Consider the following 26,598-nt stretch of genomic DNA (forward strand, 5'->3'; position numbering starts at 1 on the left):
TCAAGCTATCATTTTTTTTACACAAGATATATATCCATTATTACCCTGTAACCTATGGCCAATGGTAAGTAAATCTTAGACCTCGTGGACTTGACCGTATTATGGCACTAGCCATGCCAGGAGAGGTAATTGGTCCTCTTTAAAGTGGGGGACAAAATAAAATAAGTCATGTTCACTGTCACCGATCCCCTACCACTCTCTTTTTGATGCTTACTGGGTGTGTTGACAGAAAAGCACTAGCTAGACTTATGCTAAAGGTGACCATACATATTAGGTGTACAGTATGTTGGCCATACCTGCAATCTTAACGTTAACAGCCGAAAATCTAATGTGTATGGGGACATCTCGACTGTTTTCAGATGTCAGGAGAATGAATGGTCAGACATGCTAAGTTTAAAAATGCTGAAAGTGGTTATAACCCTCTCCTTATTGTGAATACATGGACGCTCAGCCAAGTGTGTAGATGGGCAGAGTGAGGAATATCACATTTGTTCATCAGATAGCTGTAAGGTGTACGGTCAGCTTTACATGTTCTAAAGCAAGGATATTACCCACCTTTTTCCCAAGAAGGTTCCACCTCCTGGGTTACTTTGACGGTGAAATCAGTCTTTGCTTTCTCTGTAGGTCCCAAGGTTGTTTCTTCTGTACTCACAACTAGTAGCACTAGACAAGCAGATGACACACTCAATGAAAACAAATAGCAGAATTTAAGCTATATAGAGTCAATGGATTCTCTAGAAAATGAGTAGAAGATTGGCTGTTCCATAACACCAATCAGCAGTGATGACCATCAATGGAGATGAAAAAAGATCTAATAGGCCAATACAAAATTGTTTCCTTGAAATGGATCATTTTGTTGCCAATGTTTAAGTTATCAAGAATATAGTCCAAGCATATTTACTCATCAGGCTAAGGCCGAAGAATTAAAGATACAATTGTGTTCAAAATTATTCAACCCCCAATGCTGTGAAGGGAATTTAGTGTACATTTGTAATTGTGTTCAGAATGAAATCTTACAAGGACTTTTTAAAGAACCAAATGCAACTAAAATGACATCAATTGTTTTTGTAATACTGTATTAAAACAGTATTAAATGTTTTTTTTGTGATTTCTTTATTGACACAATTATTCAACCCCTTAAAGACTACCACTCTTAAGAACAGAGGTTCATTCAAGTGTTTTCGATCAGGTATTGAAAACACCTGTGGATGTCAAGGAGCAGCAATCAAGCATAATAACCACCAATTAGGCAGATTTAAAAGGACTGTGATACTCAGCTCCTTCTAGACATTTACTGGTGTGTTTACAAACATGGTGAAGTCAAGAGAATGGTCCAGGAAAACAAGAGAAGAGGTGATTTCTCTTCACAGGAAGGGCAATGGCTATAAGAAGATTGCAAAGATGTTAAACATACCAAGAGACACCATAGGAAGCATCATTCACAAATTCAAGGGCACTGTTAAAACGCTACCTGGTCGTGGCAGAAAGAAGATGCTGACTACCTGAAGCGCAAAGTGGAAAAAAGTCCCCGTGTGACTGCTGAGGAACTGAAAAAAGATTTGTCAGATGTGGGTACTGAAGTTTCAGCTCAGACAATAAGGCACACACTGCGTAATGAAGGCCTCCATGCAGATTAAAGGCTGGAACATTTTGAAGTGGCCATCGCAGTCACCAGACTTAAATCCGATTGAGGACCTCTGGTGGGACTTAAAGAAATGAGTTGCAGCGCGCAAGCCTAAGAATGTGACTGAACTGGAGGCTTTTGCCCAAGAAGAATGGGCGAAGATACGCGTAGATCGCTGCAAGACACTTGTGTCAAGCTATGCTTCAGGTTTATAAGCTGTTGTACGAAGTACTAAGATTGAATGTCACTTGGGGGTTGAATAAAACTGATAATGATGTGAGCACAGAAAAGACATTTGTGGTTATTTCATTATAAATGTTATGTTATATTCGTCTGACTTACAAGGGCCTCTTTGATTTAATTGTAAACAAGTTGACTCAAATGATCAAAATCAATGTCAAACTGGTCAAAACACTCAATTTCAGTGGGGGTTGAATAATTTTGAACACAACTGTAGATGTAGATGCAAAGATTTGACCAGTGCAATGCTGGAAATTATAAATGAATGTCTCCTTCATTAGCCACTACAAAGAGTATCTCTTGTTCTTCAAGCGACCAGACGCCTGATGATCGAGTCAACAATGAATGAGGTTCTCCGACCATTTTATAAAATAATAATATAAATGACACAAAGAAAATAAATGCCAACTAAGCCAATCACTAGATAAGGAGGGTCAACGGTTGAGCAGCCTTTCCAGGCCCGTACAGAAAGCCTTGCTGTGGCCTATATAGAAACAAGGAGAGGTGAGGAGAGGAGAAAGAGGGATTCTCCTACCTTCATCTGCACTGCTGCTGTTATCTGAATGGTGGAGCATCAGTGTGCGGAAGCTGCAGCTCTACAAATTATCGAAGTGGACCCTGGATGTGCCCACCTGCATGACTTCCCACCTGCCTGCCCAACTGCTTGCCCACCCGCCTCACACATAGTGCTGCCTGGCTCTGCTCTTGCTGTGAAAGACAGCAAAGAAGAAGCAGCACTGTGTCTCAGCCGTTGCCTGCCTCTGAGCACTGCTGCTCCCTGTCTGCCAGCCAATGACTACCTCCTGCTTCAGACTCCCTGCCAGCCTGAGCAACATTGGTGAGTCTGCCCCCTACCTGGTACTATGCCCTCTACCCTGTACTCTGCCAACTACTCTGTTCTGTCCCCCCTACTCTGTACTTTTCCCACTACCCTGTACTGTGCACTAAATCCTGTACTGTACCCTATACCCTGTACTGTGCCCTATACCCTGTACTGTACTATTCCCCCTTTAGGAGGGACAGTACAGGGGTATAAGGGGATACTCCTATACTGTACCTCCTAACTTGTACTATGCCCTCTCATAGTGCCCTTATACCATACCCTGTACTGTGCAGATGGTGGCGCACCTAACCAACTGCAACTGTTCCCCGCTCACGCCAGGGCTAAAATTGTAGATAGTCCACTCTCATTCATCATTTTCTACATCTGTTTTAGGCGTAGAAAATGGTCTAAATGTAAAACATCTCGGAAACTGTCTTACATTTAGAACTGGGGCTGGATTTACGGAGAATGTGCCCCTAAATGTATTATTATTTGGGGGTAAAGCTAATGTCTTTACAGTGTATACTATAGATTCCAGTACATATTACTGTAGTGTGCCTTGTATTTTCTAATAGAGTAAATTAGCCTAGTAGAACACAGTCCTCACCCCTGACCACCAGGACCTGGCTGTGCGCTGTCAGGCTTCTGTACTATAGCATACAGTACATGGCAGCCTACCCAGCCCTGCTGCTCCGCTGTGTACTAGTGCTTATCCTCTCACCCCAGGGCTGGGTTCACATGACGTTTTTTTTTTTTTTTTAAATGTATACGTTAACAGATGCCTCAGACAGATACATTGTGGCATCCTTTACCATACAGTTCTTTTGTAAAAAAAAAAAAAAGGATAAATTAATGTATACATTATTTTACTGGACTTTTCTTTGCAGGATACAAGTGTGGTGTGCTGCGCTTTTGTATCCCTTTGTTCCAACGTATACGTGATGGCAAAAACCTGATGTGAACCCACCCTTACATATGCACACAAGCCATGCCAGGATGGTCATGGGCGGGGGGGAGGGTAGGGGGCATACAAAAATCTGCTGTGTGGCCCAGTCAATTCTAGCTATGCCCCTGGATCTGGGATATTATAAATTTTAAGTCTGAATTAGAAGCTCAATTAAAATTACAGTGAGGGGCTAATTTGAAGTCTGATTTACTGTAGGTGTCTGGTCTGAAGTCTGATTTATTGTAGATGTCTGGTCTGAGGTCTGATTTACTGTAGGTGTCTGGTCTGAAGTCTGATTTATTGTAGATGTCTGGTCTGAAGTCTGATTTACTGTAGGTGTCTGGTCTGAAGTCTGATTTAATGTAGGTGTCTGGTCTGAAGTCTGATTTAATGTAGGTGTCTGGTCTGATTTACTGTAGGTATCTGGTCTGAGGTCTGATTTACTGTAGGTGTCTGGTCTGAAGTCTGATTTACTGTAGGTGTCTGGTCTGAAGTCTGATTTAATGTAGGTGTCTGGTCTGATTTACTGTAGGTATCTGGTCTGAGGTCTGATTTACTGTAGGTGTCTGGTCTGAGGTCTGATTTACAAGATGGGTCACATTCAAAAGTTTACATGGGGCCAAGCCCTATCTAGTTATGCCTAGGCGGCTTCTGACTAATTTTAGGGGCTAAATTGGGGTGTGGTCTGAGATCTGATTTAATTCAGGGGCTATGGTAGTAGGTCAAAATTTTTCATTTGAGGTTTGGAAAAAGCTGGACATTAGGATTCTTAGGACATATAGTGGATATAAAAAGTCTACACACCCCTGTTAAAATGTCAGGTTTCTGTGATGTAAATAAATGAGACAAAGATAAATCATTTCAGAACTTTTTCCACCTTTAATGTTACCTATAAACTGTACAACTCAATTGAAAAACAAACAGAAATCTTTTGTAGAGGGGAGAAAAAATATAAAAATAAAATAAAAATTATCTTGACATTTTAACACGGGTGTGCAGACTTTTTATATCCACTGTATGGCTTATTCAAGCTACAGGATAGTTGACTTACATATGAGCATATACAGCAGGCGACGAGTATTTTTCATTTTCTTTCTTCTTTTTATAACTGCAAGTAAAAAGCGACATTTTGATGAATGGCGATGAATTTTAGGCCTTGTGTGCCCTTTCACCTCTAAATTTCGGAAAAGCCAAACAAAATTACAAAATAATACTCATAATCATCATTTTCTACTTCCAAGCTACCCATATTTTTTGTCTCTTACTGGGCCCAGTTGACAGTTTGTAGTAGAGATGAGCGAATTTTTTTAAAATTCGATTCGGCCGGTTCGCCAAATTTCTCGTAAAAAAAAAAATTTGGTTCGATCCGAATTTATTTGCGGCAAATCGCGTTAAAAAAATGCTATTTCCCGGCTGCAGAGAGCCTTTATAGTGGTGTAGAACACTGTGCCTTGCAGTAACACGCATAGGGAGTCTGCTGTGGTAGTGAAATTATACTTTGAGTCCGTATGACATGCAGATGACTGGCGTCGCTCTTAGAATCACTGCACACCTCAGTAATTTGGGAAGTTACGGGGCCAAACAATGACAGTGTGGAGGTGGTGGCAGCATCAGGAGGCCACAGAGTGGTAAGGCGACAAAGGTCTAGCTGCTGCCGCTGCTGGCGAGTAGTTTCTTCACTAGGCGGGTGAAGAAAGCTGCTCATCAGCGACGGCAGGTGACATGCATGAGCTGCTACTGGCTGACATCAAAGTTACACAGAGGAGTACTCCTGTCTGCTTGAATCATCAAGAAATCGTTTATGGCCTTTCTATGTTCGTATAGTCGGTCCAACATATGGAGGGTGGAATTCCAAGGGGAGGAAACGTCGCATATCAGCCTATGTTGGGGGATGCCGTTCTGCCGCTGCAGCTCAAGGAGGAGGATGTGCTTTGCGGTGTATGAGTGGCTGAAGTGCATGCAAAGTTTCCTGGCCATTTTTAGGATGTCTTGCAGATGGGTGGAAGACTTCAGGAACCATTTGACAACCAGATTGAACACGTGTGCCATGCAGGGCGCATGTCTCAGCCCTCCTTGACGTAGCGCTGACACCATGTTCTTCCTGTTGTCGGTCACCATGGTTCCAATTTTCAGTTGTCGAGGAGAAAGACAGGATTCAATTTCTTGAAGAAGGACACAGAGCAGTTCCGTCCCTGTTTGTCTCCGTTTGCCCAGGCAAACGAGGTGCAGAACAGCGGGAAACTGCTGTGCCCTGCACATGTGGTATGCTGGTGGAGCACTGTGAATTGTCCCTGCAGTGAAGGATGAGGACACGGTGGAGGATGAGGAGGCAGAGGCGGACATTGTCGCAGGACCAACGGCGTGACAACGTGGAGGCGGAAGCGGCCTCACCTGGCCAAGTTGCTGGTGTGGCCGTGCAGGAACCACATTCACCCAGTGGGCCGTAAAGGACATGTATTGTCCCTGACTGTAGTTACAGCTCCACACGTCGGACCTGCCGTGCACTTTGGCAGACACCGACAGGCTCAAGGACTGGCCCACCTTCTGTTCTACATATTTGTGCAGGGCTGGTACTGCCTTTTTGGCAAATAAATGATGGCTTGGGACTCTCCACCTAGGCTCTCCACTCTCTGAAAGGTGCAGAGTCCACCACTTGGAAAGGGAGGGACTGCAGCACCAGCAACTTGGACAGGAGCACATTCAGCTTCTGCGCCATTGGATGAGTGCACGCATACTGTTGTCTCTTGGCAATCGCTTCGGTGATCGATTGCTCACGGAATGACTGACGAGGAGGAGCAGGAGCATCAGGACCAGCAGATAATGGGAAGGACAGACAGCTCCCTTCGGCTGAGGTGGTGGACCCTTGACTGCCTGAAACCAGGTGCGTGCCACTGGGTGATGCAGCGGTTGTTATGGCAGGCTGGACCATCACATCGGAGCCACGGTTCTCCCAGGCCAGTTTATGGTGACGCTGCATATAATGACTAAGGGCCGTGGTGCCAACATTGGCACCCTGGCCACGCTTCACCTTCTGCCCACAGATTCTACATATGGCCATGTTCACCCCCTCCGGCGGCTTAACAAAAAACTGCCACACCGCCGAGTAAGTGATTTTATCCCCAACACTATGCACTGATTGACTGCTACCGCCGCTGCTTCCGTGAACTCAAGCACCACTACTTTCGGGCAGGTAGGCTCCTGCGAAGCGGGTGGTCTACCCCGGGCACGTTTGGCTACCGACCTCCCACTGCTGCCCCCCTGCTGAATCCCGGCAACGATAGTGACTTGCTGGCTCCGCCGCTGCCTCATGGGAAAGCTGTCTGTCACGGAAGGTGTACAGAAAACTAGAAGACACAAAAGGAAGATCCGACTGACTGGATCCAAAACTAAGGAACCAAAGGGATAGCCCTGCAACAGACCTGGCTCTCTCCCTAACTGCTCAACCTATGCAAAAATCTCAATGGTAGATAATCGCATATCCTTGTACCTCGACTGTATAACACCTGAACACCCTAAAATAGTGAGGGGACACGACCACCGGCTCCCTACACTTGATACGGAGGGAGTCAGGGTCACCTGGGATCCAGCAAACAGGGAAATACAAATGAATGAACAAAACTTATCTGTAGAAGACTCAGTAGTAGCATCCAGCATGTATACACTCCAGGAAGTTGTATAAACCGCAAAGTGATGCAGTATGGGAAGGGATTTAAAGGGATGCAATCAGTGCAACTTCATGACAGCTGAGAGAGGCTAACGAGAAGAGAAAATGAAAGCAAAACAAAAGGAACCTCAAGGAGGAGGTTCTGAAGGACGTCTGTCAGAGCTTCTCAGATGTCTGGTGGTGACACTGTCACCCTCTTCTCCCGATGATGAAGCCCCTTCGTCACCCGGCTCCCAAGTGCGATCAGCTACATCATAATCATCAAGTACTGTCTGCAAGTCACTGATGTCCTCCTCAATGGTCTCTGGGTCAGGAGCCTCACTGCTCACAACACCTGCTCCCACGCCACTCTCCCCATCACTACTTGCCCGCTAGCGGAGGAAGCGGCGGATATCTCCTCCACATGTTGGCTGGCCAGTATCTGCTGACTGTCCTCTAGTAGCTCGTCCTCGCTGTATAGTGGGGCTGAACCTACAGCATATAATACTTCTCTGGCTGAGAGAACAGAAAAGGACAGAGGCAGGTTGAGGACAGGTGAGGGCACAGGGCCTGATCCCGGGCCATGCCAACTAAGGGTTGTGTCTGACGAACCCACCAACTCTTGCCTGGGGGTGTCTGATGTTACTTGGGACAAAGTGGATGACCGAGTCAACCATTCAAGAACCGCTGGGTTGCTGGTCAAGACACGACCGCTAGATGACACCGGGAGCTCAGGCCTCTTGCTGCGACCCATGCTGCCATGGCCCCTTACTCTGCTGCAACTTGTGCCAGAAACATTTAGGCCTCTGCCACACCCCTGTGCAGGGCCTGGCAATTCTCTGTCTGACATACGGTTAAATCAAATAAATTAATAAATAAATAAAAAAGAAATTAAAACACCCCAAAAAAGGGCTTTAGAACATATGCACTGATGAACGGCAAATAATATATATTTTTTGGCACTAATACACGCCAAAAAGGGCTGTAATTTTTGCGCTTCAACACACAACGGCTAATAAGCCCTTTTTTTCCCCCACTAATGGAAAAAAATGCTTTAGAACATATAACTGCACCGCACAAGGGCAAATAAGACGTAGAAATATTTCCTTGTAATAAACCCTGTTAATGGCTGTATCAAACAGCACTTGCACCCAGGCTCGGACTGGCCCACCGGGGAGCCGGGGAAATCCTCTGCGGGCCCCTGGGATTTACAGTTAATGATTAGTGCAGCATGCAGCTCCAGCGCCGCTGCCTGCCACTTCAATAAGCACTCACACTTACGTCAGCAAGTGGCGAGATGACTGATTGATGATCACCTCGCCACTTCACTTGCCATGCTAGGCTGCCGCTGCCCAGTGCCTCCGCTCCCCTGTAGCGCTTGTTGTGCTGCCTAGTGCAGCTGGGTCCACCTTCCACCATGGTGGGCCCCGTCTTCTCATATGTGCCGTGCTTGTGTGCGCTGTGCTCTGCGTAAAATGCATCTCTACGCAGCACAGGCTGCACTGCCAGTTCTGTAAGGTTCCCCACCCCCCGCCCAAAATCTGAAGTCTGCAGAGCGCGGCGGCGGGTTTATAGTGTGCCCAGCAGGCAGCCCAGTGATTAGGGAACCGGAACTGCCTCCTGCCTGTGAGCAAGACAGAGAGAGGCAGTGGACGTCACCTTCAGGCTTTCTGTCCCACTGGCTAGTCACTCTATAGGTAATAACTGTTTGTTAAAATACTGTTAAAAAAAATATTTTGCACATTTTATTGCCTTGCCCCTTGGAAAGTACAACTCCCAGCATGCCTTGTCAGATGCAAATCTTTAGGACCGGCTGGGAGTTGTAGTTTTCCTTTCTGCAATTTGCTGTAATTTTATGTTGCAATTATGATGCGGGCACAGGTCTTGCATTCTCACCCTCTGCCCGCACCATCAATTGCCAATGCCAAAACAGAAACTGCTGTATGCAAGCCATTTGGTGCAAATACCAAATACATATTCATGGGTACCTCCATTAGTTTCCTACAGTGTAATGGTGCAGTCAATCAAAAATTTTCCTTAGGTGGTCCACCACCCTACTTAAAGGGGTTGTCTTATCTCAGACAATGGGGGCATATCGCTAGGATAGAACATCTCACACGTCCGCAATTTCGTTCCGCATTTTGCGGAACGGAATTGCGGACCCATTCATTTTTTTATGGGGCAGCACGATGTGCTGCCTGAATCCGGAATCGCGGACCCGCACTTCCAGGTCCGCAATTCTGTTCCCGAAAAAAATAGAACATGTCCTATTCTTGTCCGCAATTGCAGACAAGAATAGGCATATTCTCTTAGTGCCTGCAATGTGAATGGAGCCTTAGTTTGAATGTTCTCCTTGTTTTTGCCTAGGTTTCCTCTGGACCCACTTTTTATCTCCTCGCATTAGAAGGATGCACTTATACTAATTGCCCCTGTACTTTTAGAGCCTTATATAATACATATATATATAGTACATATTCAGTTCTCTGCACAAGCCGATCATTGGTGATATACATGTACCACTGTTAGAGAATGAAGAAATGTAGCTGAAGACAACTAGCTTCACGAAAAATAGAAAAAGCTGCAAAAACATAAATTACAGCAACACGAGTGACCACATATATAACATACAAGATAATAAATAATAAAGATTGAGAAGAAAATCAGTCTCACCATTGTGCTAGGCCTGGTCTCTTCTTACTTTCACTTTTGTTTCAGGGCAACACCCTTTGGCAGATATCCGCTGCAGCCTGGAATTAATTCTTCTCTATGAGATGAGTCCCTGTGCTGCATAAATGCTTCTCTATAATGCAGATAGGAATACGGCATGTAACACGTACATACAAAGCAGAAAGAATCATGACACTGAATGGAAACTTGAGCCACTGCTTTTCTATATTTCTCAGCAGGAAGTCTGGGGTCATTTGTAGGACATTGTAGTGACAAAACAGTGCGTATACAAGGAAAAGCACATAGACATGAACACGCACACTCTCACTAGACAGAACCTCTCAAACACACATACAGCACTCTCTCACAAACACAGATCCCCTCTCTTTACTTACACACATAATACCCCACTCATATACAGTAACCCTCCCTATCTGAAATCTCATCCAGCAAACCAGTTTCCTGCTCTGTACTGATAAGTAGAGATGAGCAAAGCTTTGAAAAATTAGTTTTCGGACAATTTGCCAAAATTCGACAAGAAATTTAATTTGTTACGAGTTAATTCATCACGAATCACGATAAATCAGGTATACCCAGGCCACTCTGCCTAATTATATTCATCCCACTTGGTGCCCCAATCTCAGTGTGAAGGCTTGGAACTGAAACTGCAGGGAGAGTGTTTCGCCATGTGCAATGCGTTCTAGTGCACCCACATTCATAGTTAATCCATTCTGTAGGTACTGTGCCGTCAGTATTACAGGTGTAATTTATCGCCGCATACATCACTGTGCAGGGCACCAAGATTCATAGCTAATCCCTTCTGCTAAACAAAAAGAAAAGCATACAGCAGCCTTCGGTAAAGCAAAAAAACTGTGCGCACCCCTGCAAGAGCAGTGTCCAAATGGCTCCTTAGTGGAACAAAATAAAGAAATGGAGGCAGCACCAACAAAGTTAGGCCCCCTGCACACGAACGTGTGCTTCCCGTTGCCGTATTGCGGACCCGCAATACACGGGTGCCGTTCCGTGGGCATTCCGCATCACGGATGCAGACCCATTCACTTAAATGGGTCTGCAAATCCGGAGATGCGGAATGGTACGGAATGGATGCATGGAACGGAACCCTACGGAGTGCTTCCGTGGGGTTTCCTCCCGTACTTCCGTTCCGCAAAAAGATAGAACATGTCCTATCTTTTTGCGGAACAGCCGGATCGCGGACCCATTCAAGTGAATGGGTCCGCGATCCGCTGCGGCTGCCCCGCGGACTGTGCTCGTGCTTTGCGGCCCGCATTTTGCGTTTGTGTGCAGGGGGCCTAATGGAGAGAAAAAAATGTTCTTTTAATGCATATTGTGATAGCATCAGAATGGTGGCAGCAGCAGCACATGGCCAGAAGTTATGGCCCATTTTGCAGAATATTCCGTTGTGGCAGCACACTACAGTATGATCATTAGTGGCAGAATGATCTATTCTGTTGGGTCAGGCACCTTTGTCTAGAAATCCTGGCTGATCCAATCCTGATTTATCTTCATGAAGGTTAGTCTCTCAACATTTCCTTTTGAAGGGTGGGTTCTTTTTGGGGTAATTATGCCACCCGCTGCACTGAACACCCGCTCTGATGCCACACTACTGGCCGGGCAGGAAAACATGCCAATAGCAAATTCGGGCCAGTTGCGGCCACACTTCAAGTTTGAATGCCCAGTAGTGTAGGATCATGCGTGACAGGAAGCAGTACAAGTATGCCAACACCTGCTGGTTGAGGTTCTGCTGCATGTCCTGCTGCTGCTGGGTGGTTTCTTCAGTAGGCGGCTGAAAAAAAACTGCTCATCATAGACTCCAGACTGAAGTTGCTACATATGGAGCTGATGCTGCTCCGCACCTCCACCCACCCAGTCATGGTAGTGGAGCATGAGTGCAGAGGGTCCCCCAGGTCAGACCTTCCTGTGGTCTAGCGATGTCCTACTCCTCTCGTGATATCTTGATTCTAGAGCTAAGGTATGGAAGGACACATCCGTTATATGTTTAGATATTGTTGATCAAGCTCTGTTCCTAAAGGTGACCACACACATTAAATAAAAGTAGTTTAATGGTTCAACAAAAACATTGAATGAATGATCATCTGGTGAACAATCATTTTACAGACTCGGTCATACACATTTTAGTCAGGATTGGCAGTTGCAGTCGTGCAGATTGGTGATACATGTTCAGTGATGCCGGGTGAAGGACTAATAATCTTTCCGCTAATTTTCTTTCCATTAATGATCTTGATTCTTAACATGAAAGATCTTTTGTCCAACTATCAGATGAAAATTTCAGTCATGGACTTTTGTTCTTTTAAGATGATGATGGTCTATCTTGGGTCAGCTAAAACACTGTTAAATTTTACCCAGCGTATGATTGTTTTGGTTAAAATGATACATTTCGATCATCACCAATTTTCCATTACCTCATTGACTGGGGTCAACATTTTGGTCTTTTTCCGGAAATAAAACCCAATTGCCATCTATTGATTGGATCAAGTGGATCAATTCCATCTATCTGTAGCAAAAAAAGGTGTTACCCAAAATTTTTCCACTCTTGTGTTGTAATATGATGGCTCTCTTCGTCAACAGAAGTGATTACTACTGCTTTAGATGGATTTATGAAGGTTTGGGTGATGTTCTCAAGGGACACATACTTCTTATTACCAGACTCAAGTTATTGTTCCTAAATTTTATTCATGGACTTGCGAATAAATCCATACACTTATGTCAAGGGCGAATTTCCAACCATGGTACAGGGTCTTCTCAGGTTTTTCTGAATCAACACATTGATAAACTACCGTTGATTGTACTTGATGGTTGATTGTACTTGATGGACTTATCTTTAGAAACTATAAAAGATGGTCAATGTTGATGATGAGATATGTTGTTTTCTGTAGTACATTTTTGCAGAAATCCAGCTTCATTAGCTGAGGTCAACTATCTAGAGTCTATTTTGAGGGAAATTAGAAGATGCGATTCAGTGTGCACAATACCAGACATGTATTATTGACTTGTAGTGTCGGGCGCGAATATTCGAATCGCAAATTTTAATTGGGAATATCGTCACTTGGAGAATTCGCAAAGATTTAGAATATAGTGCTATTTATTCGTATTCGTGAATATTCTAGATTTTTTTCATCTGAACCTATGATCCCTCTCTGCTTCTTGCTCGTGGGCCAATGAGAAGACAGCAAAGTCTTTGTCTGAGCTTAGCAACATCCCTAGTAATCAATAAGAAAGTTGCCTACCCCTTACTATATAAGAACCTCCCCAGCAGCCTAAAATGTGAAGTTGCACGTATTGCGCCAAAATATGCGCATCATTAACTGCCAATTTTCACAATTACGAATATACTGGAGCACTCTATCTGCATATAAAGCTACTAATGTTCTCCTAGCAGCTTGAAAAATTTAGCAAAAGTGACCCATGCCTGTATTGCACGCGCAATATGCGCATATTACATTGCCAATTTTCGCAATCAAGAATATAATCTATGACGAATATTCTCCAAAATATTCCTGAAATATCGCTAATTCGAATATTGCCCCTGCTGCTCATCACTATTGACTTGTAGCTTCATCACAGGGACACAGATGATCCAAATTATTGCTAAGATTCTAACTGTCAAATCTAATTATATTTTTCACGAACATACAGTATATATTGCTCAAGGCCAGACCCCAGAGGTATATGTCCAAATGCATTCACAGCTATCCTAACCATCATCATCAAGGTGTTCACTATAGATGCATCCCATGTTTCAGGGATTCTCCTTACTATCTTTAGAATAACAGCTGCCAAAGCCAAAAAAGACATACTGTCATGTAAAGTGGATCCGTCAACTACCCCCTTCCCTGTCAAAGGAGTATGTCCCTGCATGTTCTGACATTGTAAGAACTGACAGATCCTATCTAAGGTGGGTTAATGATGGACTGATGATCATTCCTGTTTTTGTCAAGATGGTCTTCAGTCCTGTGAATAAAAATATGCAGTTTAGGGTCCATTTCATAATACTTTAGTACTGGTGGGCAGAAGAGGCAATGAAGTGCGAACCATGTAACCATATAATAAGTGTTGACAGACCTTAAACCAAATGATATTGTTCCTCCAGAATTAGGTACTCATACAACGTGATGTATACAACCAAGGCCGGCGTCAGCACCTAGCATACCCCGGCAAGTGCCGGGCCCACAGCACAGCTGCCAGAGGCCAGAAGCAATGAGCGCTTCCATCAATACAGATGGAAGAGCTCATTGCTGGAGCGCTGGGAGCTGCGGTCCTGTCCCTCACCGCTCAGCTCCCCGCACTCCTCCCCTCCTTCAGGTTGGCGGCGCTCTGAATGGTGAAGCAGGAAGACTTCTCCCTGCTCCACCCTTCAGCCTGCAGGCACAGATCGCGCTGCCGGCCTGTGCGGGCGAAGCCTGCAGCCCAGTAATCTGCATAGGCTCCGCCCACACAGTGCTGCAGAGCGATCTGTGCCTGCAGGGAAGAGAGGACTGTGAGCTTCAGGAACGGGACAAGGTGAGTAGTTACTGTGTTTTTTTGTTTTTAATACAGAGGGGTCACAGAGGACTTTATTACTATGGAGGGGATACAGAGGACTTTATTACTATGGAGGGGGCACAGAGGACTTTATTACTATGGAGGGGGCACAGAGAACTTTATTACTATGGAGGGGACACAGAGGACTTTATTACTATGGAGGGGTCACAGAGGTCTTTATTACTATGGAGGGGTCACAGAGGTCTTTATTACTATGGAGGGGACACAGAGGTCTTTATTACTATGGAGGGGACACAGAGGACTTTACTACTATGGAGGGGACACAGAGGACTTTATTACTATTCTGACTCTGATTGTTGTAATAGCAAAGTATTTTTGGTGGAAGGGGTGTCAGAGAAAGGACCCGCTCCGGGTGCCAAACACCGTAGGCACGCCACTGAAGCAGGGAACTATTTGCTCCCCGCTCCACCATTGAGCTGCCAGCGCTTCACAGTGGCAGCAGCACCACGATGTCCTCACACATGGTCCTGCTGATCTGTGTAGGAGGAGGAGCGGGGCAGGCTGGGAATCAGCCTCTGCTCCTCCTACACAGCAGCGCCATGTGTCACAGTATCCTGCTGATGGGGAGTGCCGATCATTGGAGGAGCCAGGTGAGGTGAGGAGGGTTTATTGTTTTTTTTTTTCACTTCCTGTGAGGGGGCACATATCTGTGAGTAGACCTGAGGGACTGAAACATTTGGTAGTAAATAAAAGTAGGCACATAAGGACTGATTCACATAAATACGCTCTGTGTAAGGTATTTAATCTATAATACATGCAGTTTCATTGCTGTAAGTGCCGTGCAAAATGCCACGAGGTGGCTCACCGAGACTTTATCGCCCAACGGCCCACATGAACCTGGATCCGGCACATCACATAATCCTCTTCAATTCCTGGCATCATATCTTTTATATTTCCAGGTATCTGTTGATTCTACAATGACTGGTATGAGGGACCTGTAATCTTAAAGGGGTACTCCTATGTTGACATTTATTGCACATCCATTCACTTCTATGAGGGTTCCAAATATAATTAAGTACACTACACTATTTTAGATACTGCCATATGAGTGAATTGAGAGAACCACGCATGTTCAGCCTCCTCTCCATTCTCAATGCTGTGTTAAACGCAACCACCACTAAGTGGCGCTATTGACATATGCATTCATAGCACTAATATTATACATAATGGATGGTGTATAAACTGTGTGCAATGAGCGTCCCCTAGTTGCTGCAGGTGGCAGCTATAACAAACTCCCACTTAGTCATGTATCCTGCCTCTATGGTAGGTAAGCCACCGCTGCCACCACAAGGCAAGAGCATTCATGTAACAAAAAACATACAAAGAAAAGATATTTAAGTGGTGCTATCTTTTGTAGAGAACAACCACACAACTTTATTTTTTTATATAAAAAAAATCAGTAAAAAATATTGGAATACTATGGACACCTTCGGGGGCATTTTTAATGATTGGATTTTACTTATTTTTAGTTAAAATCATTTTTTCAATTTGGATTTATGAAAAATTGTTCAGTCTATTTTCAGTCTATTTTTCTTTGAATCTCATCATCTGACAGTTGGTGATATTAACTTCCTGTTTGTGGCACATTAGTATATGTGAGGGGGGAAACTTTTCAAGATAGGTGGTGACCATGGCTAGCACACCATGGGTGGAGAAATGCTAGCACAGGCTTCCAGTATCCGTAGTTTCAGGTGCTGCACATCTCGTATCATCTGAAGGCAATCGTCTATGCTGTGAAGATACGAGATGTGCAGCACCTGAAACTACGGATACTGGAAGCCTGTGCTAGCATTTCTCCTGCGGTGTTGCTATCAGTGTGTGAAGAGTGGGAGAAGAGGGTTGCATTGACAATCCAACACAATGGGCAGCACATTGAACACATTTTATAAGTGGTCAGAAACTTGTAAATAACTCATGAAAGAATAAAGTTACGTTAAAACCAAGCACACCATTTTTCTTGTGAAATTCCCAATAAGTTTGATGTGTCACATGACCCTCTTCCGATTGAAAAAACAAAAGTTGGATTCAAAATGTCCGACTTCAAAATGGCCGTCATGGTCACCACCCATCTTGAAAAGTTTCCCCCCTCACATATACTAATGTGCCACAAACAGGAAGTTAATATCACCAACCATTCCCATTTTATTAAGGTGTATCCATATAAATGGCCCACCCTGTAGCTCAGTTCTTATGAAAGTGTTTATGAGGTCAGGAGATCCGAGATAAGATCAACACATGAACCCTCAGATGACAAGATAAAAAAAATTTAAAAAAGTGACAGCCTGCAAACCGACTCTTTTATTTTAATACATACCAATTGAAAAAAATATTATTACCTAAAAATGAGTGAAATGCAATCACAAAAAAAATGCCTTTGAAGATGTCCATAGCCTTTATACCTAGCAATCAGGTTGTGAGTGCTGATTGCTTGTCTTATATGTGGTTATGCTTCTATAGGAGAATCCAGTCTTGAGGCAGCATGCGGTGGATCATGTTGTGATCTTTTCTCATCAACTCATGGACATTATGGGCTGTGTATTAGGGATCTGTACAGAACCAATCTTGGATTTTCTCATCAGCATGAGTCCTAAAAGTTGGCCATTCACACCAGCCAAGCCAAAGCCACTGACAGAAACATGGGCTCTCTCCCCTCTTTCCATTGAAAATGCTTCCTTGGCCAAGCCGACCGTGACTGTCCATTAGAGTGGTCAGAGCCATCTATGCTGTGTGACCACCTGTAGTCTATACTTCTTGAACTTCTAGAGCATCATGAAATTCCTCACTCTCATTATCTCCATTATCATTTGTTTTATCACCAGGATCTGTAAGTAAAAAAAAAAAAAATCACGAAAAACATAATCTACTACATTTTAATAGGGTTTACAAAAACAAAAAATTAAGATATGGTCTGACATGGTGGGTCTGCAGCTGACATGGCCGAAATCCACAGCAGCGAAATCCACACCAAAATTTGCTGAATTTGCAACAGGTTTTGATGCGTAAATGCTGCAGATTTGCCAGAGTTCACCTTATGTATTGAGGAAAGATTTCAAGCATGGGAACGGCAAGGGATTGGTGAGGTGGATATGACTTAGTTTATTATTTTATATCATTTAAAAAAAAAAAAAAGTTGTCAATCTGTCACATCATTTTCATCTATACCACGAACAGCATCGCCCCACAGAAGTTTGCAAACACATTACTGTGTCTACTTTGGTCAATGTCCAGAAAAAGTACTTTTGTTCTGTTGAAAAAATGGCTCCCAAGTACCCGGTTGGGCGGGTTTGCAGTTCCAAGTGCTCAAAGCAAAGAGGGGAGGGGTGCTTTAGCTGTTCATATCTGGGGATAGGTAAAAGCGATATGAGCCTGGTCCTGTTTGAAAGCTGGCATTCCATGAATTCCAGAATTACAGCATTATATCAACATCAGAAGTGAATGCAGTTGAAAGTGAAAGTAAAAGCAGGTTTCACTGCTTTCATTCCCTACTCAATTTCTAACAGCTATATCTTCAGATGTAGTCGGTATAATGCTGTGAGTCTGGTATTGTTTGAAAGCATAGAATGCCATATTTCATTTCTCTAGCTGCTACAAACCCCAAGATATGAGAAGCTAAAGCATCCCTCCCGTCTTCTAAAGTCTGGTTTTCTTTGGGCACAGGGAACAGCAAAGCCCATCCACCCGGGCACTTGGAAGCCATTTTTCTGGATATAGAATAAACACACAAAGTACACACAGGTATGTTTGGAATGTGTTTTCAAACTTCTGTTGGGCAATGTTGTTAGTTATATTGGTGAAAATGAGGTGACAGATTCCCTTTAGGCAGAGGATTTGCCATTGAAGAGTTTGGGGAAACTGGGTGAAACTCTCAATGAAAGCTGTAATGGTAGCCATGTTGAATAGTAGACTTAAGAAATGGATGAATACGGCCTCTAGTCAAATTAAAACAAGTAGATCATTCAGAGACCTACATTAACAAGGAACTTTTTAGGAGGAAATGTTGGTAAGAATTATGCATTACCTGTAGGGCTTGGGCTGGAGCTTTTTTGATGAAGTTTTATCTCCAGATCCAACATTTCTTCTGGATGGGAAATTAGAGTAAATCGATTAGAAAAATTCATAAACACACCTTATCATATATTCTACAGACACTGAACACATACACAGAGAGACAAAATCATACAGAAAATACTGGTTTATCAAAGTCATCAGATAATTTTTTTTACCACATGCAGTACCCCTTAAAGCCTTTTGGTGTCTCCAAGAGCAAAGTTGCAGCTCTTGATTACACTGCAGTCTCTGTGTCTTTTAGAGTTCAAAGACCAGAAACTGATGAATAGAAAACACAGAATTAAACAGTAAAATCGGTGGGAGTTAAGCAGAAAAAAATTGGTTCTCCCATATTCCTGAACTTCACAGTGCTGTACTGACCAACATGCACTAGTGCAGCTGGTTGCATTCTCAATATTGGATAGCAGAGCTAAGAAATGGCTGAACAGAGCCTTTATCAAAATTAAAACAAGAAAATCATTTAGAGACATATAATCAAGGGGACTTTTTAGGAGGAAATGCTGGTAAGAATAAGACATTACCTTGAGGGCTTGGGTTGGAGACTTTCGGATGAAGTTTGTTCTCCTCCTCAGACATACCTTCTGAATGGCAAAATACAATAAATAAATTAAAATAACTCATAAATATACCTTATAATATTTTACACACAGACAAAAAAAGTCATTTAGATAATACTGGTTTATCATGAAAACTTTCCTACCAGATGCAGTACCCTTATAGCCTTTTGGTGTCTACAAGATGTGGTAAAGTGTATGGAAAAGGGGGTGTACAGTCTTGTGAAAAAATTAGGACACCCTTTGAAAGCATGTGGTTTTTTGTAACATTTTTAATAAATGGTTATTTCATCTCCGTTTCAACAATACAGAGAGATTAAAGTAATCCGACTAAACAAAGAAAACTGAAGAAAAGTCTTTTCAAGATCTTCTGTAAATGTCATTCTACAAAAATGCCTATTCTAACTGAGGAAAAAGATAGGACACCCTTGCCCCTAATAGCGAGTGTTACCTCCTTTGGCTGAAATAACTGCAGTGAGACGGTTCTTGTAGCCATCTACCAGTCTTCGACTTCGGTCTGAGGAAATTTTACCCCACTCCTCAATGCAGAACTTTTTCAGCTGTGAGATGTTTGAGGGGTTTCTTGCACGTACAGCCCTTTTCAAGTCACCCCACAGCATCTCAATGGGATTCAAATCTGGACTTTGACTTGGCCATTCCAGGACTCTCCATTTCTTCTTTTTCAGCCAATCTTTGGTTGATTTACTAGTATGTTTTGGGTCATTGTCATGTTGCATGGTCCAGTTCCGCTTCAGCTTTAATTTTCTAACTGATGGTCTCACATGTTCTTCAAGCACCTTCTGATACACAGTAGAATTCATCGTGGATTCTATGATGGTGAGCTGACCAGGTCCTGCTGCAGCAAAGCAGCCCCAAACCATGACACTTCCACCTCCATGCTTCACAGTTGGTATGAGGTTCTTTTCTTGGAATGCTGTGTTTGGTTTACGCCAAACATGTCCTCTGCTGTTGTGTCCAAATAATTCAATTTTGGACTCATCTGTCCAAAGAACATTATTCCAGAAGTCCTGGTCTTTGTCAACTTTATCGCTGGCAAATGTCAGTCTGGCCTCGATGTTTCTCTTGGAAAGCAAAGGTTTCCTCCTTGCACACCTCCCATGCAAGTTAAACTTGTACAGTCTCTTTCTGATTGTAGAGGCATGTACTTCTACATCAACAGTAGCCAGAGCCTGCTGTAGTTCTCGAGATGACACTTTAGGGTTTTTGGATACCTCTTTTAGCATCTTGCGGTCTGCTCTTGGGGTGAACTTGCTGGGGCGACCAGTCCTGGGCATGTTGGCAGTTGTTTTGAAAGCCCTCCACTTGTAGACTATCTTCCGGACAGTGGAATGGCTGATTTCAAAATCTTTTGAGATCTTTTTAAATCCCTTCCCAGACTCATAGGCTGCTACAATCTTTTTTCTGAAGTCCTCTGACAGCTCTTTTGCTCTCACCATGGTGCTCACTCTCACTTCAACAGTCAGGAGCACACCAAACTAAATGTCTGAGGTTTAAATAGGGCAAGCCTCATTCAACATGCAGAGTAACGATCTACTAATTATGTGCACCTGGTGTGATATACCTGTGTGAGATCTGAGCCAATTTAAGAGGGAATACATGTGAGGGTGTCCTATCTTTTTCCTCAGTTAGAATAGGCATTTTTGTAGAATGACATTTACAGAAGATCTTGAAAAGACTTTTCTTCAGTTTTCTTTGTTTAGTTGGATTACTTTAATCTCTCTGTATTGTTGAAACGGAGATAAAATAACCATTTATTAAAAATGTTACAAAAAACCACATGCTTTCAAAGGGTGTCCTAATTTTTTCACATGACTGTATATCTCACCCAGTTTCCTCAACTGGGTGACGTAAGTAAAATCCAAAAAAGAAAGTGGTTTCAGCAAGGTGTAGGTTGCTGAGACAGTTTTGGTAAATGTTCAAGGGCTGGATTTTATTCGGACTGGGAAGGTAGGTTGGTAGTGGGACCTCCCCAGTCCACCCCCATTCCAGGGCAGGTTTTCCCTCTAGCCTGAGGGATCCTCAGGTGTAGCCAGCTGGGATCGTTAGGGGGAAATAAAGCCCCTCCCAGGCTGTCAGTCAGGGGGAGTTATGCCTGGAAGAAGTCTGATAAGCTGGCTGCCTTGCTGGCTAGAGACGCCAGATTCTCTGTGTCTGACCTGCGCTTAATAGGTGATCTACTAACCTGTATTAGTTAGAACCCAGACGGGCAGGAGCTTATTTTGTTTGATTTATGTTTTGTGATGCTGGATCTACACGGCACCCAGTGAAATATAACTGGAGTGTCATAAAATAAAGCATCAAGTTGGACTTTAATCCTGTTGTCTGCAAACAAATCTGTCACCGCCGCCCTGTTTGAGAGAGCAACTCCTTACAAATAGTAAAATTACAGCTCTTGATTATATTGCAATCTCTGTGACTTTTAAAGTTCAAGGACCAGAAACCGCTGTATAGAACATTATAAAGAAGAATATAAAGTTAAACAGAAAAATTGGTGGGCCCAAATCAAGTCCTTTGAGGCTCTACCACATTCCTGAAGTTTACAATGATGGACTGACCAACATTGACTAGTGCAGATGTATTAAACTGAAGCTAGAGTGCTGAATACTGATCATCAGGGCCATAGCTCTAGGGCAGGCATGGCCAACCTGAGGCTCTCCAGCTGTTGTAAAACTACAACTCCCACCATGCCCTGCTTTAGGCTGATAGCTGTAGGTAGCCTGGGCATGCTGGGAGTTGTAGTTTTGCAACAGCTGGAAAGCCTCAGGTTGGCCATCCCTGCTCTAGGGGATGCAGAGGTAATAGTTGAACCCAGTCCTGGTGCATGAGGGATCCAAAGGGCATCCTCATAAAACAATAGTATTATAAATGGCACAAAATCGGTAGTGTCCTTTATCATCAACTTCATCATTGTTGCTTGTGTTGGGGATTTCAGTACGATCTTTATGAGCAAGTAAGTACATATTACACATGTTGTGCAAAAGGCATTTTACGTTTCAGAATAGTTGATCATTCGGCAACCTTGGGACTATGAATCATTGGGATTTTACTGTATATAGGGATATTTTTTTTGTATGGGGACATTCAATCAAATAATCATCAGCTCATCAGTCTCTTCTTCATTCACCCACATTAACTGTGCAAAATATGACCTACCTGGGTCGCTTCTTGTTTTTCTGACTTGAACTTTCTTCTGGGATGATAAAGAAAAAATCTTTGAGATATCTTATCGCATAAAAAAAATAATTCTATCATTTCATTGTATTGTGTCTACTACTGTTTTCTTAGGAATTGCCCATTAGTATCTTGGCATGGAGATAATTGGGCATATCCTCGCTAATAAGCATTCATAGGAATTCTCGTTGGTGATGTTCTGCCTGCCGATGATTACCCAATTACTCGTTCATCGGACAATCGTAATTTTGCAGTCTAAACACGGTCTGCTGCCGGCAAATAATGATTAGCGATCACTGCTCCCCATACTGTGAAGGAGATCACTGCATGTAATACTAATGAGCAAGCGATTGTCAGGAGGGAACGCGCCCTTCCTGACAATCTTCAGCTTCATCTGCAGGTCTAATACAGGCCTTAGACTTTCTGCCTTAAAATGATATCTGATCTTTTGTTAAATCTGATCTTTTGTTAAAGTCTGGCGGACAAGTTTGTGTGTAAGTCTAGCAAGTGTTCCGTGATGAATGGTTGGCCATGTTGGTGGTATGTTGACTTATGCTGACAACCCCTTGTAGTCAGATGAGCCTTAAATGTAGAGATAATAGAAAGAAGGCAGAAAAGATTGCTCGATTTATTTATTTTCTTTATATAAACGGTATGTACTAGTTTGCAGCCGACTTGGCAAATTAGCAAGTTTGCACATAACTTTGATTCACACTTCTTCTGTAGATCTATGTGTTTCCATGGTTACAGACTACAAACAAGCCTTGGGTGTAGTCAGATCATGTAGTTATCTGCTCCTCTCTTTTAAATGTCTCCTCTTCTACTGTCTGTAGGTTGCCAAGAAGAAGGAAGAATAACGGAGAAACATGTATCAGTGTGGGAGCTGTATACACAAAATGTAACAGATTTTGCAAATAGTTTTGTTTGACACTTCTTATACAGATCTATGTGTCTCCATGGTTACAGACTACAAACCAGCCTTGTGTGTAGTCAGATCATGTAGTTATCTGCTCTTCTTTTTAAATGTCACTTCTTCTACTGTCTGTAGGTTTCCAAGAAGAAGGAAGGATAAGAGAGAAATATGTGTATTGACATGAGAGCTGTATACACAAAATGTAAGAGATTTTGCAAATGGTTTGGATTCACACTTATTATGCAGATCTATGTGTCTCCATGGTTACAGACTACAAACAAACCCTGTGTGTAGTCAGGGTTTACATTCCCTTTCAACTGTCTCCTCTTCTACTGTATGTAGGTTGCCAAGAACAAGAGACAAGCACAAGGGAGAAATAAATGCATCTGCATAGGACCTGATTACACAAAACGTAAGAGATGTTTAACCAGTTGGCAAAATTTCTTCATATTTTATTTGTAATGTGTTGAAGCAATAAATTTTTTTTAGAAAAAAGACAAAAATTAGAGTGAGTGGTGGATATGACTTCGTACCCAAGTTGACATACTTTTGATTTAAAGCACCTCTTCTTCCTCCACATCATGAATGCTACTCCTGCCAATATCACCAACAGCACCAATACAACAATCACTGATGCAACCACCCCATGTGTCCTGTGAGAATCTCTTTCTTCTAAAAATAAAAAAAAGAACATTAAATGCAATCAGACAGGAAAAAAAACATTTTTCATCAAGAGAACGAACAGGAAGCAAAAAAGAACAAAAAAAAAACAATATCCAAAGGTAATTAATTAAATTAGAAAATCATAGAGCCTGGGTATATACATCTGTCAATCATCACTTCCTGTCATTTGAGGAACATCATGAAGGTATACACTTACTTTTGTTCATTGTTAAAGGATAAATCTTCTGGGCATTTTAATAATTTTTTTAATTAAGATTCCCTTGTAGCTCCCATTCCAATGCTTCCCAAGTCTCCTGTCGGTCTCTACTTTCTGCTCCCCCTCAACACACGGGAGATGACTGCTCAGCCAGTCTCTGGCCATCGTGGTGACCTGCCTCAGAAGATCCATGGCTGATTCTTCATTTCCTGCCTGTTGAGAGGGACCAGGAAGCAAAGACTGGCAGGGACCGTGAAGTATCAGAATGTGAGCAGCAAGGAATTAGTAATGTATAGTGACTATTGGCTTATTTTAGTAGAAAACCTCTTACTAAAGGCCAAGACCTGCCCAGGTTAATTGACGTTTAAATTTATATCTTTCCCAAACTGCATTATGGTCCAAGACATGATAACCAAAAATCTCCTCCAGTACCTTACTTGAACATGGCTTATTATGAGCAAATCTGTTTCTGTCCTTTGGTTTTCACCATCATAGAGGAGAAGTACGTTCTATAACAAGACACTGGCTTACTACCGTGAGCACTCGTTGTCCTCTATGTGGCTGGCTCTCTACTGCTAGGTTGTGAGAATATGACTCCTGCTGAAAGTATCTGTGACTTCACCAATGCCCTGTATGCCTTGAGCTTTATAAGGATCCTTTCCACACCACTTGGGCCTTGAGAAATAAGATCCATTTGGTTACATTGTGCCTCTGTGTGTGTTTGTTTATGCTGATCATGGCTATGACTAGCTTGTTTTCTTATCTGCTACCTGTACCGACCACTTCCTGATCTCCGCTTACAGCTGGCCTTGCTCCAGCTCAATACACTTCCAGCCTACTGATTTGGTATCTCAATTAAAGAACTTCTGCTTATCTACATGTCCACACTTTATAGAGATTACTCCAAGGTAAGAGAACTAGAGATTCCCTTGAGGAAAGTTCACAATTCCTTGTGGACTCTAAGATTAAAGAACACAAATTCCCTTTGTCTCTGTTCTCTGGTTTAGCCCTAAATTGAATCAATTAGTGACTTATTCAGTCTATGTTTCCAATCGACCACTGATGCGCCTTCTTTCGTATTCTCCCTACGGCGTGTTGATATATCTTTGAAACCTCACTCATCTAGACAGATCCTTGATATGTGCTGAGGACATGCAAAAAGACTGAAACAGATCAGTCCATAGATAGGTATCACTTGTTAGCTTATACCCAAATCACATTATAAGATTTATTCTGAGACATTCCTGGATGTTCCTCCATTCAAAAGAGATATTGGCAGTAATAAGAGACTGGCTATTATCAAGAAGAGCAACCTGCTTTTCTTCAGTAGTACATTAAATGAATTTGAAACTTACCAGAAATGTGTAGGTAGTAAATGATTTGATAGTTCTTCATGTCTGATAGAAGTATATCAGCTTTATATTCTCCTTGGTCTTCTATTGTTAAACTCTGTAAGACTAGCGATCCATCATTGGTGCTCCTCAGTTTTCCCTTATAACTACTTTCTCGGATGGTAACATCTTTTTTTGGCTTGGTGGTAGCAAAATTGATCCCATTTTTGACCCATTGGATGTCTCGTATTTCACTTTCTTTATTGGTATTGACTACTAGAGTTGCCTCTTTTCCAAGTACAGCAGATATATTCTTTGTTTCCAATAATACAACTAAGAAAGTAGGCAAAATTTTACAGAAAAAACATCAAGCTATAATTTTTTTTACACAAGATATATATCCATTATTACTCTCTAACCTATGGCCAATGGTAAGTAAATCTTAGACCTCATGGACTTGACCGTATTATGGCACTAGCCATGCCAGGAGAGGTAATTGGTCCTCTTTAAAGTGGGGGACAAAATAAAAGAAGTCATGTTCATTGTCACCGATCCCCTACCCCTCTCTTTTTTATGCTTACTGGGTGTGTTGAGGGAAAAGCACTAGCTAGACTTATGCTAAAGGTGACCATACATATTAGGTGTACAGTATGTTGTCCATACCTGCAATCTTAATGTTACCAGCCGAAAATCTAATGACATGCTAAGTTTCAAAATGCTGGAAGTAGTTATAACCCTCTCCTTATTGTAAATACATGGACACTCAGCCAAGTGTGTAGATGGGCAGTGTGAGGAATATCACATTTGTTCATCAGCTAGCTAAGGTCTAAGGTCAGCTTTACATGTTCTAAAGCAAGGATATTACCCACTTTTTTTCGATGAAGGTTCCACCTCCTGGGTTACTTTGACGGTGAAATCAGTCTTTGCTTTCTCTGTAGGTCCCAAGGTTGTTTCTTCTGTACTCACAACTAGAAGCACTAGAGAAGCAGATGACACACTCAATACAAACAAATTGTGGAATTTAAACTATATACAGTCAATGGATTCTCTAGAAAATGAGTAAAAGATTGGCGGTTCCATAACACCAATCAGCAGTGATGGCCGCACATGGAGATGAAAATAGGCCAATAAAAAAT

At 42.7% G+C, this 26,598-nt stretch overlaps 1 protein-coding gene across 5 annotated transcripts in view; it reads right to left on the reverse strand.

The window, feature by feature from the left end:
• The window catches only part of LOC120981962, a 50,553-nt gene that overhangs the window by 15,714 nt on the left and 8,241 nt on the right, over window positions 1–26,598 (reverse strand). Inside the window, exons 3-9 of one of the 5 annotated variants that reach the window (XM_040411776.1) lie at window positions 26,332–26,439; window positions 25,487–25,795; window positions 23,799–23,923; window positions 22,321–22,354; window positions 19,114–19,173; window positions 18,543–18,602; window positions 16,716–17,346 (exon numbers count right to left, since the gene is read on the reverse strand). In XM_040411776.1, the coding sequence (XP_040267710.1) occupies window positions 17,267–17,346; window positions 18,543–18,602; window positions 19,114–19,173; window positions 22,321–22,354; window positions 23,799–23,923; window positions 25,487–25,795; window positions 26,332–26,439 (776 nt within the window). In that variant the 3' untranslated portion in view covers window positions 16,716–17,266. Of the gene's footprint in view, window positions 1–555; window positions 664–4,684; window positions 4,742–9,946; window positions 10,353–16,715; window positions 17,347–18,542; window positions 18,603–19,113; window positions 19,174–22,320; window positions 22,358–23,798; window positions 23,924–25,486; window positions 25,796–26,331; window positions 26,440–26,598 lie in introns of those variants that run through there. The other 4 variants (XM_040411779.1, XM_040411775.1, XM_040411777.1 and 1 more) reach the window with 4 other exon arrangements.

The sequence above is a fragment of the Bufo bufo genome, chromosome 11 (genome assembly GCF_905171765.1).
Source record: "Bufo bufo chromosome 11, aBufBuf1.1, whole genome shotgun sequence".
Taxonomy (NCBI): Eukaryota; Metazoa; Chordata; class Amphibia; order Anura; family Bufonidae; genus Bufo; species Bufo bufo.